Here is an 18,349-nt window from a genome sequence, read left to right as displayed (position 1 = left end):
TTTGTTTTTTCTAGTCCGTCGCTATCAATATCCTCAAACACGAATCTTTCATCCTCGCTCAAATTAATGGGGGAATTGTCGTTTTCTCGGTCCGAATAGCTGTTTTTGTTGGAGGCTCCCATTAAAAACAATGTGAATATGTGAGGAGCCATCAACATGTGACGTCATCGTCTGCGACTTTCGGAAAGGCAGGGCTTTTCTGTTAGCGACCGAAAGTTGCGAACTTTATTGTGGATGTTCTCTACTAAATCCTTTCAGCAAAAATATGGCAATATTGCGAAATGATCAAGTATGACACATAGAATGGACCTGCTATCCCCATTTAAATAAGAAAATCTCATTTCGGTAGGCCTTTAATATAACAGGCCTAAACACACCTCTAAGTTAACATCTGCCTTGTTAAGGAAGCTGAAGGCAGTCAAGTACTGGTGTGCTGGTGAATTACATGACAAAGAAAATCAAGGCAGTGCTAGATAACGGTGCTCACGTAACTTACTTTACTTAGGCCTTTAAATTACCTAAGGAACATACTCCATTGATGAAACTGCTCCATCCCCTTCGGTCTCATGCCCTCTGCTCCAGTTGTTGCCATGACAGCCCTTGCGCCTTCATCTCCTGCTCTGTGGTTCTTCTCCAGGAGGCTCTAAGCCATTCTCTCTTCCTCTTGCCTTGCGGGTTCCATGTTAGAACATGTTTCGTGATTGATATATTGTGTCTACACAATGTGACCAATCCAGTTACATTTTCTCCTCCTGATTTGTTTTTCTATTTTGTCTTGTCTAGAGAGGTCCCAAAGGTGGGCATTGGAGATGGTGTTAGCCCAGTAGATACCAAGGAGGCGACAGAGGCAGTGGTTGAAGAATGTCTGTATTTTGTTGAGTATGTTGCCAGTGATCTTCCAGGTTTCTGAACAGTAGAGTAAGGTGGATTTGACGTTTGAGATGAAGATTTGCAGTTTGGTCTTGAGTGATATGTTTCTTGATTTTCAGATTTTATTTAAGATAATGAATGTGGTCCTTGCTTTTCCAATTCTGGCACTGACATCCTCCTCCGTTCCTCCGTCCACTGCAATAATGCTTGCTAAGTATGTAAAGGTGGCGACCTCGTCTAACTGGTTATGATACATGTTTATTGGGGAGTTGTTGATACGGATTAACTTAGTTTTTGATGTGTTGATTTTGAGTCCAAGCTCATATAACATAGCAACTAATTTTGTAGATGTTCACTCTGAGGTGTACTCACTTTTTTTTAGTGAACTAGACAATACTGGCTTTGTTGTTTTTTTTTTTTTTTTAAGAAGACAGTAAATGTATACCACTTAAAATACAAACTGACTGATCTATTGTATTCAGGCTAATTTGTTATAGTATTGGTGCTTGAGAAAATACAATGAAATGGTTGCTGTTAGACATATTCATATGTAAAGCACCATTTCCATTTTAAATCAAGCTACTGTATTTTAAATACAAACGGCCATCTATGTATTTACAGGGTTGACCCGCTGCTTGTGGGGATCAAACACATGGATCACCCTGCTGATTGAGCCTTTTGTCACTGTAGTACATCTACCACTCTCCCACCATTTCCACAGTCATCGTAAGTTAATCATTCTGACTTCTTGAGTCAAAAGGTTTTGAGAAAAGGCTTCCATCTCTCTCCCATGGGGGGTCGATGAGACCCCAGTTTGTGAAACCTTCTGCTGATGTATTTGCGCTGTCTCTTTCTACCATTTGGTGACATTGCCGTAGCCTTGCAAGGACAATATGATAGAGCCATGTGCCTGAGCTTCAGCTGAAGCAAATATTTCACCAGTCTGGCCTCTGTGAATGAAGTTCAGGTAAAGAACATACCTTGTTGTGATTTAACCTCGAAAACAGTGTGCTGTCGTCATCAAAACCAATAACTTTATGGGGCCTTTAATTTTGAACAACAATCATGGAAGCACAAACATGTTAACTGTCTTTTGTCAAAGATGTGACCAGCAATTTTGTCAGTCATCGCCACAATGTGAGGACTTTGCTACTTATCACAAGGATTGTTTTTAGAGTAGGATTAAAATAAATTTAATTTACTGTAGGTCAAATAACAGCCACTATGAGTAGTGAACGTGACTAGATCAGGTGAGTAATCTATGCTAACAACATTTACAAGAGTCCCCCTTGTGTAAAGCAATTCAAATTGTGCAGTCAGTCATGTGAAGTCATTTATCAATTAGACATGCCCTGAAGAGCTTTTAATGGTTTGCTTTGTGGTGAACTGTCAATTCCCAAGTACTTTAACAGTGCCATCCATCCATTTTCTACCGCTTATTCCCTTTCGGGGTCGCTGGCGCCTATCTCAGCTACAATCGGGCGGAAGGCGGGGTACACCCTGGACAAGTCGCCACCTCATCGCAGGGCCAACACAGATAGACAGACAACATTCACACTCACATTCACACACTAGGGTCAATTAAGTGTTGCCAATCAACCTATCCCCAGGTGCATGTCTTTGGAAGTGGGAGGAAGCCGGAGTACCCGGAGGGAACCCACGCATTCACGGGGAGAACATGCAAACTCCACACAGAAAGATCCCGTGCCTGGATTTGAACCCAGGACTGCAGGACCTTCGTATTGTGAGGCAGACGCACTAACTCCTCTGCCACCGTGAAGCCCACTTTAACAGTGTTCCCTTGATTATCGCGGGAGTTACATTCCAGACCCCACTGTCACCTGAATATTAACCAAATATTAGCGATGTTGTTATTATAAGCGCTTACGCAGGGGGACTGATTCTTAGCGGCGGATTGATAACACAGAGCTCAGTAGCCATCTGCTGCTTTTACAGTGAGCTGGTTGCGATGTCATGCTGCTTCCGCATCTTCGCGTCTCGATTCGTCAGAGTTATTCTACATTATAAATCATGCCTCTCATCTGAATATTAGGAGGATTTAGCCCTGAATCTAGAAGTTGTACATCTGTGATATTCAATTCATACTCAGAGATAGAAACAAACACACACAACTAAAGACAGTGTCTGCAGGGAGACGTTTCCTTGTTTACCCTTTGTGTGCATCATAATTAATTATTCATCTAAACCGGAAGATATGGATATCCTATCAGTCGCCATCAAAGTAAGAGCAGACATTGTATAGTAAGCTATTGTTTTATTATGTATTTCTTGTTAAGCACTTAGCAATACTGCTACATGATGCTTTGTGTTTTACTAAAGCTGGATCTGTTTAGGAGAGCTTCTAAAATTTGTAGCTCATCCTTGTATTCAGAATCGATCATAAGTTTATAAGATTATGGATCCTAATTTTTTCGAAAGTATGCGATGTTTGCTCCTATAAAGTCTGCGCAATATTTATTGATGTTAATGAAGTGAATTATATTTATATAGCGCTTTTCTCTAGTGACTCAAAGCGCTTTATATAGTGAAACCCAATATCTAGCTTACATTTTAACCAGTGTGAGTGGCACTGGGAACAGGTGGGTAAAGTGTCTTGCCCAAGGACACAACGGCATTGACTAGAATGGCGGAAGCGGGGATCGAACCTGGAGCCCTCAGGTTGCTGGCACGGCCGCTCTACCAACCGAGCTGTACCGCCCTAGTGATGAAGGATCTGTGGTCCTTACCTCTACGTCAAACTATGACATGACTGGCTTTATAATTGTCTCTTAAAATGGCTCAGAAATCTCCATGAGATTAATACTATTCTTATCATGTCTATTTAGTCACAAACTTTTCAAGTTTTTAGATGTCATAAATCACAAAATGATAATACTCTCAATATAGAAACACGTTGTTTTTCCACTCAACTGGTACTTCAAGGGGGAACTGAACTTTTTTGGAATCTTGCCTATCATTCCCAATCCTTATGTTTTTCTTTTCCATACATTCTAAATCGTAAATAAACTTTAGTAAAAGTCAGCAAAAATTTGAGTCAATGAGAGTCGTCCTTTACACCTACACCAACCTCGTCACGTCTGTTGTGTCCTTGAGCAAGACACTTCACCCTTTCTCCTGATGGGTGCTGGTTAGCAACTTGCATGACAGCTCCATCCATCAGTGTGTGAATGTGTGTGTGAATGGGTAAATGTGGAAGTAATGTCAAAGCGCTTTGAGTACCTTGAAAGAATAGTGCTATACAAGTACAACCCATTTATCATTTACTGTATTTATCAGAGCGCTCTAAAAAAACGTCCCAAAAACGCCAACGGTATATATACATGCTGTAAGCATATACGTAATGTAGTAACATGCACATTCACAATAACATGTTATTTTACGTATTTTGCCCATTTTAAACATACGGCTTATTAATTTCACAATATTCGCTTTTCCTGTCAACAACAAAACTACTACTCACGGCATACTTCCTAAAGACAAAAAAGACTGATTTTGGAAAAATACGGGCCACCTTCAGTCAACACAACAGGTCGAGCTGCAGTCTGGGTTAACAAACCTAAGTTCAGCCAACTGTATTCAAAGTGTGCAGTATGTCTACAACCCTGAAGTTTGAACCATCACCATGTACAGTACATCATGTGTCTCATGCAACATGTTAGCACATGGTCCTCGCCTCAGTTCAGCAAGCAACAAATAAGTCTGAGCATGTGATTTTCTTTTTCTCTGTACTTTTTAGGTGTTTTTGTAGTAGTCTCGCTGGAATAAAAACATGGATAGGATCATCCGTACATCACATTAAAGTACAGCATACCTCACTGACCTTATTTCACTGAGCATCAAACTATTAACAGTGATTTTAATTTGGCATTATCTTACAGGGTGTTAAAAAGTCTATGAATCATTAGGTCATTGTCAAGAGGCATTTAGGTTAAGACTTAAATATTTGTTTTCACCACGGCTGTCAAAGTTAACACTTAAACGTATGATTAATTACAAAAATTATCATATTATACATGTATGTACGCTGATTATTTACACTATTTTTACGCTATAAGGAGTTTCCCGATACAACATTTTCACTTCTGATACAATACCGATATTGGTGCCTCGACTATTTGCGGATACCAAAATTGACTCGATACGCTATCATCACAAGTTATACATACATTTATTATTCTGTAGTGTGGAACGTTAGAAAACGCTTGACAAAGTGAAATGACTCAAACAAAAAATAATGGTAGGTATGAAAACACCAACCCATTTATTATTATGGGTCTAAAACTGACTTTTCTAGTCTTTAGGTTGAGGTGGCGTGGTGATTGTTTTTTTTTTTGCAGGTCATGACACGTTGAAGGATACGGACACGTTTGTTTGTGGAAACTTTCTGATAAGCTTCTGCCTAGACGGCTTTGTATATTAAATTAAAGTATCAATGATTGTCACACGCACACTAGGTGTGGCAAAATTATTATCTGCATTTGACCCATCACCCTTGATCACCCGCAGTGGGAAGCAGCGGTGGCCGCGCCCGGGAATCATTCTTGGTGATTCAACCCCCAAATTACAACCCTTGATCCTGAGTCCCAAGCAGGGAGGTAAAGGGTCCCATTTTTATATTCTTTGGTATGACTCGGCCGGGGTATATGCAAGTAATATTCAATTAATTACTTGATCATCAACTGCTATACTGTAGAGCCAAGGGATTATTAAGAATATTAAATAAGAATAGTATGGATTTTTACAGAAGATATGTATATACCCTATTACATTAAAACATGTTTACAATAATATCTGAGTAATGCTGCGTGATGTTCAGTATGGATTCCAAAAAGAAAGACCAGCTGTAAAAAAAAGTATTATTAGTCCACTTGTTCTTTTACTGTTAATATCTGGTTATTTTCCATTTCAACATTTTGTATCTACACTTCTGTTAAAATGTTATAATCACTTATCTTTCTGTTGTTTGGATACTTTACATTAGTTCTGGATAATACTACAAATTTAGATATCGATCCGATACCAAGTAGTTACAGAATCACACATTGGTCATATTCAAAGTCCTCATGTGTCCAGGCACATATTTCCAGAGTTTATAAACATAACCCCAAAGGGAATTAGCGGTAGAAAATGGAGGGATGGATGGATGAACATATTATGAATTTTTAAAAAAGGAAAAAGGATTTTGTGAAAAAAAACAAATATTGATATAGTATTGACTAGATACGCTATTGTACTTTGTATCATTACAGCGGATATTAGGTGTAGATCAACCCATGGCATTTGTTTACATACAGGGGTGCTAGCTTGCTGTTAGCGGTTAGCTATTGTATCCTACTATGGTGTGTAGTTAAGCATGTTTTGCTATTTTTCGTCCTGCATCAATGATACTTGTAAGAAACTTACTTTAAGTTTAAGGCGAGGATTAGTGATTTAGAAGTACCTAAAACACTGGCGACTGCGGATCGACCTATGGATGTATTACCTACTCAGTGGCCTTGTGGTTAGAGTGTCCGCCCTGAGATCGGTAGGTCGTGAGTTCAAACTCCGGCCGAGTCATAACAAAGACTATAATAATGTGACCCATTACCTCCCTTTTTGGCACTCAGCATCAAGGGTTGGAATTGGGGGTTAAATCACCTTACCATGAATTGATTAACGTCGACCCCGACTTAAACAAGTTGAAAGACTTATTCAGGTGTGACCATTTAGTGGTCAATTGTATGGAATATGTACTGTACTGCGCAATCTACTAATAAAAGTTTCAATCAATCAATCAAAGACATCACCACTAGCTAGCTAGCCATGTCTTAAAGCACTTCCTACTAAAAGCATTAGTGTTATAGCTTCACCTTTATCTTGAGTTTTTAAGCCAAAATGCACCAATTCTCCCTTTTCTGTCTACACACCGTGTCTGCTTATACGTACTCCCGGGCATACACCGTCATGCCTGGGAACTGGTACTCTTTTCTAAGAGTATAGTATACCATTTTTGATTATTTTGTACCACGATACCATACTGCTACCGGTATATCGTACTACCCTAGTGGTGAACCTGCATTTTCATTTGCAATTTAATTTTATTGACAGTTTAGTTAAGAAACATATGTATTGTTATTTTGTTTATTTATTGGGGCAGCAGAGCTCGGTTGGTAGAGTGGCCGTGCCAGCAACTTGAGAGTTGCAGGTTCGATTCCCGCTTGTGCCATCCTAGTTACTGCCGTTGTTTCCTGGGACAAGACACTTTACCCACCTGCTCCCAGTGCCACACACACTGGTTTAAATGTAACTTAGATATTGGGTGTCACTATGTAAAGCGCTTTGAGTCACTTGAGAAAAGCGCTATGTAAAATATAATTCACTTCACTTATTTTAGCACATGAAACATATTTAAATATACACATATGTAAATGTATTGTTTATTTGGTTAGTACTTCTTTTTCAAATCAGCCTGACTTAAGCCGAAGGTTTATTTGTTGAATTAATAATATAATATTTGTGATTAAAACATGCTTTTCTATCATTTGACAAGGTAGTAAACTGTAAGTAGGTTAGATAGAATTATTGAATATGATCAAAATCAAGAGTAAGGTTACGAATTCGGTGTTAATATTGGAGTGGTCCCTGGGCTCCTCTTACTGGAAAAGATGTAAAAGGTCAAAGAACCCCTGCTATATACAATGAGCCTGCAGGGCACTGCAGATGGACATTAGCCTTTGGCTACAATCTGGCACATAACATTTTACATGTCCATTGATGTGCATTTTCCCATGTACTGTAACAAAGGAGTATTACTATACATCTGTTAACAAGCTTATTGGTGCGTTTAGTGGGACAGGCGAAAGTTAAGTTTATAAATTAATTAATGTTTCTGTGCGGCTCTTTGAACCAGTAACCCAGTGGTACCCGGACCGGTGGTTGGGGACCGCTGCTGTCGGGAATTCAAACACGACGCCTGAATTCACGCTAAAGAGTTCAATATTTGTTTCATTAGACCAGAACATTTTGTTTCTCATGGTCTGAAAGTATTTCAGGTGCTTTTTGGCAAACTTTTTATTTATTTTTTTACTAAGAAATTTATAAATTGGATTTATTTATGTACATATGTATTTATTTGACAGGGAGAGTACAGTTAAACATTGCTACCCACAGGTAACCTATGTCAAATTACATAAGACTTCTAGCCACAGGCTAATTTGCAACCCTTGTCCCTGGTTAGGCTTTTAAAAAATGGCTTCCGTCTGACCATTACGCCTAATTGGTGGATTGCTGCAGCGACGATTGTCCTAGTGGAAGGTTCTCCTCTCTCCACAGAGACAATCAGGTTTTTTTTGGTCACCTCCCTGACGAGACTAAGATGAATGCAGCAATGTGCAGAGACATCCTGGATGAAAACCAAGGCTCACCATCCAACTTGATGGAGCTTCAGAGGTGCTGCAAAGAGGAAGGGGCGAAATTGCCCAAAGATAGGTGTGCCAAGCTTGTGGCATCATATTCAAAAAGAGTTGAGGCTGTAATTGCTGGCAAATGTGCATCAACAAAGTATTGAGCAAAGGCTGTGAATACTAATGAACATGTGTTTTTATGTGTAATACATACAGTGGGGCAAAAAAAGTATTTAGTCAGCCACCGATTCTGCAAGTTCTCCCACTTAAAATGATGACAGAGGTCTGTAATTTTCCACTTAAGTACACTTCAACTATGAGAGACAGAATGTGAAAAAAAAATCCGGGAATTCACATTGTAGGAATTTTAAAGAATTTATTTGAAAATTATGGTGGAAAACAAGTATTTGGTCACTTCAAACAAGGAAGATCTCTGGCTCTCACAGACCTGTAACTTCTTCTTCAAGAAGCTCTTTTGTCCTCTACTCGTTACCTGTATTAATGGAACCTGTTTGAACTCGTTATCTGTATAAAAGACACCTGTCCACAGCCTCAAACAGTCAAACTCTAAACTCCACTATGGCCAAGACCAAAGAGCTGTCGAAGGACACAAGGAAAATAATTGTAGACCTGCACCAGACTGGGAAGAGTGAATCTACAATAGGCAAGCAGCTTGGTGTGAAAAAGTCAACTGTAGGAGCGATTATCAGAAAATGGAAGACATACAAGACCACTGATAATCTCCCTTGATCTGGGGCTTCACACAAGATCTCATCCTGTGGGGTCAAAATGATCATGAGAACGGTGAGCAAAAATCCCAGAACCACACGGGGGGACCTGGTGAATGACCTGCAGAGAGTTGGGACCAAAGTAACAAAGGTTACTATCAGTAACACACTACGCCGACAGGGAATCAAATCCTGCAGTGCCAGATGTGTCCCCCTGCTTAAGCCAGTGCGTGTCCAGGCCCGTCTGAAGTTTGCCAGAGAGCACATGGATGATACAGCAGAGAATTGGGAGAATGTCATGTGGTCAGATGAAACCAAAATATAACTTTTAAGTATAAACTCAACTTGTCGTGTTTGGAGGAAGAAGAATACTGAGTTGCATCCCAAGAACACCATAACTACTGTGAAGCATGGGGGTGGAAACATCATGCTTTGGGGCTGTTTTTCTGCTAAGGGGACAGGACGATTGATACTTGTTAAGAAAAGAAGGAATGGGGCCATGTACCATGAGATTTTGAGCCAAAACCTCCTTCCATCAGTGAGTTTTGAATGGTTGACCAAATACTTGTTTTCCACCATAATTTACAAATAAATTCTATAAAATTCCTACAATGTGAATTCCTGGATATTTTTTTTTCACATTCTGTCTCTCACAATTGAAGTGTTCCTATGATTAAAATTACAGACCTCTGTCATCATTTTAAGTGGGAGAACTTGCACAATCGGTGGCTGACTAAATACTTTTTTGCCCCACTGTAAGCACACAAAAAGAATAAAACCTTTCCACATTGTCATTATTAGGTATTTTCTGTAGAATGTTGAGGACAAACGTGAATTTATTAAATTTTTAAATAAGGCTGTAACATAACAAAATGTGTAAGCTCTGTGCATACTTTCTGGATGCACTCTATTTAATGTAACAAAGTCAGACCAAGTATACTCACCGCCAGCATACATGGCTGCTAACATAACAGACGGAATCCATGCTATATCACTGTAGCTGGCCTCCAAGTCTGCCTTAATCTCCTCGAAGAAAATTGAGAGGGCTTTTGGAGTAGAATAGGCGAACCCAATGGAGATATGAGCCCCGATCACCACCATCCAGCCCCAGCCACCATCTGGAGGTCTGAAGGCCACATCATTGGTTGGTGCAATTGGCATGTTCCTAATGAGAGTGGGCAGGTTTGTCAGTCATTTAAAAACATAATAAAACCGTAAAACCAAGTTAATTGTGGATGACTGTTAGCAATGTGTTGCCAACTTCCTAATGTGTTATCCTCATTTAACACAATGATGTTGTAATACAATAGAATAGGCTTTTATTGTCATTGCACATTAAGGTGATTGCTCACTTAAGACAGTTGTAAACACTATGTCCTCTGAGCAAACACGAGACATTTAGAATATAGCATGGGGTGTCCAAAGTACAGACTGGGGGCGCATTTGAGGCCTAAGCTTTTTTGATGGCCCACGAAACAGAGAGACAAAATAAAACACTTCCCGGGTTTGAACGTAGCTAAAATGAAACTGGCCTAGTTATCCTGAAAAATGGGACCTGAAAACCAAAATTACGGTTTATACGGTTGTATAAAGTTTTTGATCATTCCCATGTGTCCTGTAATGATCATGTTAGGGTTGTACGGGATACCGCTGTTAGTATAGTACCGCGATACTAATGAATCATATTCGGTGCTATACCGCCTCTAAAAAGTGCCGGTCAACCACCCCCCGCCCCTCGTCGTCGTCGTCACATCGTGTTATTGTTGGTTTTACGAGCAGACGAGCATGTTCGGCAGCGCACAATCACGGAGTACTTAGAAGCAAACAGCGTCTAGACAGAAAAGGAACAACGGACGCATTTTGGTTTAAAAACTAACAATAAAGGTGAAGCTACAACACTGAAACACCGTCAGCTGCAGTCTGCATTGTGTTAGCTACTTCTAAATCACTAATCCTCGCCTCTATGGCGACAAATAAAGTAAGTTTCTTACAAATATCATCCCTACAGGACGAGAAATACCTAAACATGTTTCACTACACACTGTAGCTCACCGGCGCCAAAATGTAAACAAATGCTATTGGTGGATCTACACCTGACATCCACTGTAATGATACCAAGTACAGGAGTGTATCTAGTCGATACTACTATGTTTACATCAATAATTTTTTGCATCACAAAATATTTTTATTTTCTATTTTTATTTGTATTATGTTTATAAACTCAGGACATATGTCCCTGGACATATGCAGACTTTGAAAATGACCAATCTATGACCCATCGGATTGATACCTAAATTTGTGGTATCTTCCAAAACTAATGTAAAGCATCCAAACACCAGAAGAAGTGATTATTAAATTCAAACAGAAGTGTAGATAGAAAATGTTAAAAGAGAAAGTAAGCAGACATTAACAGTAAATGAACAAGTAGATTAATAATTCATTTTCTACCACTTTTCCTTAATAATTTGGACAAAATAATAGAATGCAAAATTACACATTATGTTACTGCATATGTCAGCAGACTAAATTAGGAGTCTTTGTTTGCTTACTTACTACTAAAAGACAAGTTGTCTTGTATGTTCACTATTTTATTTAAGGACAAATTTGCAATAAGAAACATATGTGTAATGTACCGTAAGATTTTTTGTTATAGAGAAAGCCAATAATGCAATTTTTTGTGGTCCCCTTTATTTAGAAAAGTATCGAAATACATTTTGGTACAAGTACCAACATATTGGTATCGGGACAAAACTAGATCATCAGGGTTTCTCACACATTCATTTATTTGTGGCGGTCCGCCAAGAAAGGATTACGGCCGCCACAAATAAAAACAATAAAAAAAATGTTTTTATTAAAAATTAAAAAAAAAAAAAAATATATATATATATATATATATATATATATATATATTTTTTTTTTTTTTTTTCCGGCTTTTGACTCGCTCGACCGCTGATAAAAGCAATGGGACTCTGTCTGTGAATGGAGCTTGTAGTTACATATTATATAAATATGTAAATATTATATAAATATGTATAGAAATATGTACATAAAGTGTTGTAATTATATTCCAACTCCGCATTCTTCTTGGTCATCGCCCCCCCCCCCGCCGCCCGACCACACCACCACAAATAGATGCCTGACCTGTGGGAAACACTGATCATGTCTACAAATGTGTGGGTGGACTACAGCCTGCAAACAATGTAGTTAGCGGTATAATAATAATAATAGAGTAAAGGATATTGACAAAAAGTAATATCTCAAGGGGGTTAAAACATACTTGCCAACCTTCCCAATCTTCCCTGGGGACTGCCGAATTTCAGTGTCCCTCCCGAAAATGTCCCGGGGCAACCATTCTCATGAATTTCTCCCGATTTCCATATGTATTTCCAATATTAGGGGCATGCCTTGAAGGCCAGCCTTTAGCGTCCTCTCTCACCTGAAAAGGAGACTATTTTATATGTCTCCGTTATCCATAGATTTATCTATAACCCATAAAGTAGGCAGGCACGGAGCTATTTGTCAGCGTGTGTTTATTCCAGCTCGCACGTTAATACACTGTCACACAACATCTGGATTCCCATCATGCATTGCTTCAAAACTTTGTTAAGTAGTAATGTCCAAAAACATAACATAGACGAAGCAGAAGAACGAAGAAGAAACATGGCGACGACGAGTAAGAAGAAGTACGCTTGCAAGTAGGGCTGGGCGATATATCGAAATAATCGATATAGAAAATTACTATATCGGGATATTTGAGTATATGTTTTCACGCAGTTGCTTTTAGCTGCGGGCATTACACTACAGGCTCTTCTCACTCTTTGTTGTCTATCCTCACAGAGACATAAAACAAGCGCACTTTCTTACATATGTTACATACGTATACGCCCTCGCGGAGCAGAGAGTAGCGGCATGGGTAACATTAGCTGTGGTGCAAGTGGTAATATGAGAGAAAGAGTGCGAATCTGATAACAAATGAAGGAAAAATTAATTCCCAACAAAAACAGCAGGGGGTCAATCGTTTAGCGGTGGTTTGGCTTCAAGTGGGAATATGTCGAACAGAAAATCGTAATTTGTCAAGTGTGGGGCAAAAGCGTTGCTACCAAAAGTAGCATTATTGCTAATATGCAGCATCCTTTGAAAAGTCACCTGCAAGAAATGAAGCGTGCTTACTTGCATGTCAACATCTCCGTTCGGTGCCACACGCACAAAATGCCGAGGCAAACATTTCCACATCAACAACAACTGAAAGACATAACATCCGCAGGAACCTACCACATAGCGAAGGACATACACTATTTAATTTCCTATTATGCAGCTCATTTTTATTTGACGGTTATTGAAATATCTTGTGTGACATCATTCACAAAAGTGCACTTTATTTGTTTTAAACTATTGTAGTGGCGTTCTGTACAAAAACTGCACTTTATTTTAGTGTTGTTTTGATATGTCATCTTAGTGACACCATGCACAAAAGTGCACTCATAGCTTGTTTTAAAATGTCTCTGACAATCTTGCACTTTCTGTTTTGAAATGACATGAATGTTTGTGCCAGTGCTTAATAACTGTTTAATAAATACAGTGTTAGTCTATTGACTTAGTTGTGATATCCCTCTCTGCATGAAAGTTTAAAATGATCATATATTAATGCAGTATGGAAAAGAATGTTTTAATGTAGACATATAGAATCATCATACTGCTGTGATCATATTCATCAAGTGTTCATTCAAGGCTTAGGCAAAATATCGAGATATATATCATGTATCGCAATATGGCCTTAAAATATCGAGAATTTTAAAAATGGCCATATTGCCCAGCCCTAATTGCAAGTTACAAAATGATTGTAAAAAATAATTTCATTTCATCCAGGACAGCTCGAAAGGGGTAAGCTGCCTGCAAATTTTGTAGATCAGACTTCTCCTTTGAACACAGTGGCCAAATGGATATACTCATTCATGAACAGATATATATATATACAAACCCCGTTTCCATATGAGTTGGGAGATTGTGTTGGATGTAAATATAAACGGAATACAATGATTTGCAAATCCTTTTCAACCCATATTCAGTTGAATATGCTACAAAAGACAAGATATATGTTCAAACTCAAACTTTAGGTTTTTTTTGCAAATAATATTTAACTTGGAATTTCATGGCTGCAACACGTGCCAAAGTAGTTGGGAAAGGGCATGTTCACCACTGTGTTACATCAGTTTTTTCTTTTAACAACACTCAATAAACCTTTGGGAATGAGGAGACACATTTTTAAGCTTTTCAGGTGGAATTCCTTCCCATTCTTATTTTATGTACAGCTTAAGTTGTTAAACAGTCCGGGGTCTCCGTTGTGGTATTTAAGGCTTCATAACGCGCCACACATTTTCAATGGGAGACAGGTCTGGACTACAGGCCAGCCAGTCGAGTACCCGCACTCTTTTACTATGAAGCTACGCTGTTGTAACAAGTGACTTGGCATTGTCTTGCGGAAATAAGCACGGGCGTCCATGATTAAGTTGCTTGGATGACAACATATGTTGTTCCAAAACCTGTATGTACATTTCAGCATTAATTGCGCCTTCACAGATGTGTAAGTTACCCATGCCTTGGGCACTAATACACCCACATACCATCACAGATGCTGGCTTTTGAACTTTGCACCTAGAACAGTCCTGATGGTTCTTTTCCTCTTTTATCCGGAGGACACGACGTTCACGGTTTCAATAAAAAAAATTTGAAATGTGAACACTTTCCCACTTTGCAGCAGTACATCTTAGCTGAGCTCGAGCCCAGCTATGTCGGCTGCGTTTCTGGGTGTCGTTGATAAATGGCTTTGGCTTTGCATAGTAGTTTTAACTTGAACTTACAGATGCAGCGACAAACTGTAGTTACTGACAGTGGTTTTATGAAGTGTTCCTGAGCCTATGTGGTGATATCTTTTACACACTGATGTCGCTTTCTGGCGCAGTACCGCCTGAGGGAACGAAGGTCTGTGATATCATCGATTACGTGCAGTGATTTCTCCAGATTCTCTGAACATTTTGATGGTATTACGGACCGTAGATGGTGAAATTCCTAAATTCCTTGCAATAGCCCGATGAGAAATGTTGTTCTTAAACTGTTTGACGATTTAATCATGCATTTGTTCACAAAGTGGTGACCTTTTCACAATCCTTGTTTCTGAATGACTGAGCATTTCACGGAAGCTGCTTTTATAGGCAATCATGGCACCCACCTGTTCCCAATTAGCCTGCACACCTGTGGGATGTTCCAAATATGTGTTTGATAAGAATTCCTCAACTTTATCCATATTTATTGCCACCTTTCCCAACTTGCTTCTCATGTGTTGTTTGCATCAAATTGTAAAGTTAATGATTATTTTCAAAAAAGTGTTTATCAGTTTGAACATCAAACATGTTGTCTTTGTAGCATATTCAACTGAATATGGGTTGAAAATGATTTGCAAATCATTGTATTCCGTTATTACATTTAACACAATTTCCCAACTCATATGGAAATGGGGTTTGTTTGTATATATATATATATACACCCTATTTCCTTGAATTGCCGCATATAGTATGTGCCTGCCTTGAATTACTGCTGGGTCAAACTTGCTTCGCAAAATAATAAGTGCATGCTTAATATTACCGCCTGGTCAAACTTGTGACGTCACGAGTGACACTTCCCTGTCATCATTTTCAAAATGGAGGAGGCTGATTTCAATACCAGTTTTTAAAGTCGCATAAAGGGAAGAAGATTAACAGCTATTCAGTAGGATTTAAGGTCCAAACTTACATTACACTCAAATTTTTACTGCATGCCTTTGGAAAGTGCCGGAGTGAGAAGAGGTTTTAAAATAATTAGCGCATGCTTACTTTTACCGCATGCCTTTGGTAAATGCAGGAGTGAGAAGAAGTTTTAAATTAATTAGCGCCCTGGTGGCAATTGAAGGAAATAAATCACCTCCCGAATTCGGAGGTCTCAAAGTTGGCAAGTATGGGTTAAAATAAGCAAGACAGTTTAATTTTAGAGCACAATTCATATGCAGGACAATTAAAAAGTATGTATGAATGTATACATTCAAAAATATTTCATATTGCACGCTACCTATAGCACAAAGCGAGTATGTGGATGTTTTCTTCTGATAGTTTACCATATATTGGTTTTAGTATCCTTTATGTACAAAATGCTGACTAAAAATATTTCGGTTTGAAGTAACACAAATTACGCATAAGTTTATTGGTTATTTAACATTTAAGAGTGTTCGTAGGGTTCACACGCAAGTAATGGAGCGCCTTTGAGTCAATAATAGACGGAATGTGACAGTTGACCGTGGCATCGGAGCACCGCACGTGGTAAGGCTTTGTCTTGCCTGACTTTAACGAAGACATTCATATGCACTTCACAATACAGTAGAAAATAAAACTTGCTTTTTTAAATTTTATTTTACAAAAAGAAGCCGACAAAGATGTACGGCCACGACCAACCATGATTGTCATTAGACGTGACGGAACGAGTAAATATTTGATTTCTCCTGGCAGTTACAGGAAACACATTACAAACGTGTACTTTTAAAACGGCGTGGAGTACATAAAATTGTGTTTTTGGGAGGATCTTACCGTTCTTTAGAAGCCTTGGCGACAACAAATATAAATGCGAGTTAGCCAAACTTTCCATACGTAGCTTCTCTTTTGGTCACGTGGCCAGCGGCGTGGGAGTCAGGATGTTGGCGTGCACGCGCCGCGCGTGCTCGCTCCCGACCATTGACTTAGTTCAGTGGTTCTCAACCTTTTTGCAGTGATGTAGCCTCTGAGAACATTTTTTTAATTCAAGTACCCCCTAATCAGAGCAAAGTCTTTTTGGTTGAAAAATAGAGATAAAGAAGTAAAATACAGCCCTATGTCATCAGTTTCTGATTAATTAAATTGTATAACAGTGCAAAAATATTGCTCATTTGTAGTGGTCTTTCTTGAACTATTTGGAAAAAAAGATATAAAAATAACTAAAAACTTGTTGAAAAATAAACAAGTGATTCAATTATAAATAGATTTCTACACATAGAAGTAATCATCAACTTAAAGTGCCCTCTTTGGGGACTGTAATAGATATCAATCTGGATTCATGAAATTAATTCTAAACATTCCTTCACAAAAAAATAAATCTTTAACATCAATATTTATGCAACATTTCCCCCAAAAAATATAGCTGTCAACACTTCATATTGCATTGTTGCATTTCTTTTCACAGTTTATGAACTTACAATCATATTTTGTTGAAGTGTTAGTCAATAAATATATTTTTAAAGGATTTTTGAATTGCTGCTATTTTTAGAATATTTTACAAAAAATCTCACGTACTCCTTTGCATACCTTCAAGTACCCCCATTTGAGAACCACTGGCTTAGTTTATGTCAAACGGGACAATGCAATTTTATAAAATCACATGACTACACATGGTTAAAAAAAAAAAAGCCAGAAATTACCCAGAAGGCTAGTTTTCATCTGTAGTCCCTTGGCCATGATGTAAAAAAAGGAAGTAAAATTACAATTAAAAACAAAAAAAAAGAAGAGAGAGAAAAAGAATAAAAAACACACATCATCCATCCATCCATTTTCTACCACTTATTCCCTTTGGGGTCGCTGGTGCCCATCTCAGCTACAAACGGGCGGAAGGTGGGTTACACCCTGGACAAGTCGCCACCTCATCGCAGGGCCAACACAGATAGACAGACAACATTCACACTCACATTCACACACTAGGGCCAATTTAGTGTTGCCAATCAACCTATCCCCAGGTGCATGTCTTTGGAAGTGGGAGGAAGCCGGAGTACCCGGAGGGAACCCACGCCGTCACGGGGAGAACATGCAAACTCCACACAGAAAGATCCCAAACCCGGGATTGAACCCTGACTTCTCAGGACCTTTGTATTTTGAGGCAGACGCACTAACCCCTCTGCCACCGTGAAGCCCCACAATACATTAGGCCTGGGCAATTATTTTGACTTCGGGGCCACAAATTCAGAAAAAAATGTGTCTGGGGACCGGTATATCTACTTTTAGGAACACTAATACACAACCTCACAATAATGTCTGATTAAATGCTAAAAACGTTATGAAAAACCGCCTTGAAAAACCTAATGGAATTTTAAATTTTTCTATTAACGATAAAACATTGAATATCGACAAAGTATGAATGTCACATCCCCTTTCGATCAACATATTTTACAATCAAGTGAAACGCCACAAAAATGCAACAAACAGTGAAATATGAACGCGAGGGGTACAAAATAAACCCACCTGCAATCTGATATATCACTAAGCTTTAGAACTTTGTTGTGAAAATGTCCTTACGCGTCTG

General features: G+C 38.8%; 1 protein-coding gene across 3 annotated transcripts in view; it reads right to left on the bottom strand.

Moving 5' to 3' along the window:
• The window catches only part of LOC133535269 (monocarboxylate transporter 2-like), a 35,122-nt gene extending 18,345 nt beyond the window's left edge, over window positions 1–16,777 (bottom strand). Inside the window, exons 1-3 of one of the 3 annotated variants that reach the window (XM_061874943.1) lie at window positions 16,612–16,748; window positions 12,279–12,437; window positions 9,946–10,166 (exon numbers count right to left, since the gene is read on the bottom strand). In XM_061874943.1, coding sequence (XP_061730927.1) covers window positions 9,946–10,162 — 217 coding nt within the window. In that variant the 5' untranslated portion in view covers window positions 10,163–10,166; window positions 12,279–12,437; window positions 16,612–16,748. Of the gene's footprint in view, window positions 1–9,945; window positions 10,167–12,278; window positions 12,438–16,611 lie in introns of all 3 variants that reach the window. The other 2 variants (XM_061874942.1, XM_061874944.1) reach the window with 2 other exon arrangements.
• Window positions 16,778–18,349: the final 1,572 nt, after the last annotated feature.

This window comes from Nerophis ophidion, linkage group LG16 (assembly GCF_033978795.1).
Source record: "Nerophis ophidion isolate RoL-2023_Sa linkage group LG16, RoL_Noph_v1.0, whole genome shotgun sequence".
NCBI lineage: Eukaryota > Metazoa > Chordata > Actinopteri > Syngnathiformes > Syngnathidae > Nerophis > Nerophis ophidion.
Note: the sequence above shows the minus strand (reverse complement) of the source record. Positions and strands in the feature narration are given on the sequence as shown.